The 2,135-nt window shown below is 42.1% G+C and overlaps 1 protein-coding gene across 2 annotated transcripts; it reads left to right on the plus strand.

Annotated features, from left to right (window-relative positions):
• The first annotated feature begins 332 nt into the window (after window positions 1–332).
• LOC103335744 (glycine-rich RNA-binding protein GRP1A) lies at window positions 333–1,454 on the plus strand. 2 transcript variants are annotated; one of them, XM_089053814.1, is made up of 2 exons: window positions 333–522; window positions 810–1,454. In XM_089053814.1, exons 1-2 carry the CDS (start codon window positions 409–411, stop codon window positions 1,230–1,232), a joined length of 537 nt encoding a protein of 178 aa, XP_088909940.1. In that variant the 5' UTR covers window positions 333–408; the 3' UTR covers window positions 1,233–1,454. The 2 variants fall into 2 exon arrangements, with proteins under 2 accessions (XP_088909940.1, XP_088909941.1); XM_089053815.1 differs by having other exon boundaries at window positions 340–676.
• Window positions 1,455–2,135: the final 681 nt, after the last annotated feature.

A 2,135-nucleotide genomic window follows, 5' to 3' on the forward strand; every position in this document is an offset into this window, starting at 1 on the left:
GTGATGAGTGGAACCCACCCATAACCCGTCCCAGTCATTTTTTTATTATTTATTATTTTATCGTTTTAAACCAGAGTCCGTAACGCACCGAATGCCACGGCTCTATCCTCTCCCTGTTTGGAAACGAGGATAAATAACTCCGAAACAAACAAATCACACAGCGAAAAACATACCAAACACGATGACGTGTCCAGATAATGATTTCAAAAGCGGGATAGAGATATTTTAATCCCGTAACCAAACATCATGGGTTTGGATTGAACCCGAGAAACCAAACAAGCTAACCCTAGTTGAGGGCGAAGGGGCTCTATATAACGAGGCTTTGGGCATAGCTGTCCTTCGTGCTCTCTTGTTCTCTTCTTCCTTTACAAAAATTCCAGTTCTCTTTTCTCCGGTTACTTTTTAGCAATGGCCTCAGCCGAGATCGAGTTCCGTTGCTTCGTCGGAGGGCTCGCCTGGGCCACCGACAATGATGCGCTGGAGAGGGCCTTTTCTCCGTTCGGTGAGATCATCGAATCGAAGGTCCGTTTGACGCAGAGATCGGATCTGACCCGATTCGGCCTCGCGGCCATCTGTTGTTCTCTCTCTGCTACTTGATCTTCTGTTTCTCTATGTTACTTGATCTATGATTCTCTGTTACTATATGATTCTTATTATTACTCACTCTCAAGATCGGGTACGTTCATCTTCATCTTTCTCTCCCAAAGGTTGAAGATCGATCGGTTCCTTTTCAATTTCGCTTATTTTGTGTATTTGTTATGATTGTATGGACGGATCTAATTCGATTTGGTTCGTTTTTGTGTTTTCAGATCATCAACGACCGTGAGACCGGGAGGTCCAGGGGCTTCGGCTTCGTCACCTTCAGCAACGAGAAGGCCATGAGGGACGCGATCGAAGGCATGAACGGCCAGAACCTCGACGGCCGCAACATCACCGTCAACGAGGCTCAGTCTCGTGGAAGCGGCGGTGGTGGTGGCGGTAACGGAGGAGGTTACAGCCGCGGCGGTGGTGGCGGAGGATATGGCGGCGGCGGCGGCTACGGAGGTGGCGGCCGACGTGAAGGTGGTGGCGGTGGCTACAGCCGTGGAGGAGGCGGTGGTGGATATGGCAGTGGAGGCGGTGGATATGGCGGTGGAGGCCGTCGTGAAGGTGGTTATGGAGGTGGTGAGGGCGGCGGCGCTCGCTATTCCAGGGGCAGCGGTGGCTCTGAAGGCGGCAGCTGGAGGAGTTAAATTTTAGGGTTAGGGTTTGGGAATTTAGTGTTGCTTTTTTGGTATGTTTTAGGGTTTAGATGGTTTCTGGATCTGGTTCTCTGAATCTCTCTAGTTTGATGGTGGTGTGTTCTTTGCGCTCGATAATTTTGATCGATGACTATGTTACTTTTTCCTGTATTTTTGTTTCCAAAGAAAAAAAAATGGTGTTTGAGAAATGAAGTATAGTTCTTCGTTCGCATATCTCCTGTGTTCTTTAATTTTAAATTTTCCTCTACAAAATGCAAGCAAATTTCAATTGACCTGTTTTAAAATATAAAATTAATAAAGCTAATATTTCAGATCTATTAGATCAGTAAATTCCATCATGTCAAAACCTCTGCATTCATTCGTACGTAAATATATTGTGTGGTAAATTTTACTAATTTATTTTTATTGGCACGGTAATTATTATACGAGGGTTTATGTTTTTTAATTCCCGGAATTATTATATGAGGGTCGAAGGGTTTAATTTACTTTTTCGGAGACTTCGAAAAAGAAAAAGGAAAAAGGAGAGAGAAATTTTAAAAGAAATGAATAAAATTGTCCTTATTGGTTTTTTTCCAAAAATGAAAAAAAATTTGTGATTAAAATCTAAATTTACTTTTTCAATAATGCCCGTACAGAATTGAATACAAGTGTATTAATTTGAAACGAAGTCGAGGTTAATCTAGTAATTTCAATACCAATTAACTGGTATATATGATTTGGCCGTTCATGTTTATGCTTATTTGAAATTTTTTGATTGGGTTATTATATCTATGCTTATCTTTTCAATCATTGGACCGTCTGCGTGGCATTGAAAATGTCTTGGCACCAATCGGTGGGGAATCTTTGAGATTTATGAGTTTAGAATCTAATTAATTAATGAAAATATATTTTGCC

The sequence above is a fragment of the Prunus mume genome, linkage group LG6, assembly GCF_029339155.1.
Source record: "Prunus mume cultivar Tortuosa linkage group LG6, ASM2933915v1, whole genome shotgun sequence".
NCBI lineage: Eukaryota > Viridiplantae > Streptophyta > Magnoliopsida > Rosales > Rosaceae > Prunus > Prunus mume.

Bases quoted from the DNA above. Each gene is read 5' to 3' on its own strand.
- LOC103335744 (XM_089053814.1), top strand. From the start codon at position 409: ATGGCCTCAGCCGAGATCGAGTTCCGTTGCTTCGTCGGAGGGCTCGCC. The intron at 523-809 runs GTCCGTTTGACG...TTGTGTTTTCAG, and splicing joins GTGAGATCATCGAATCGAAG to ATCATCAACGACCGTGAGAC.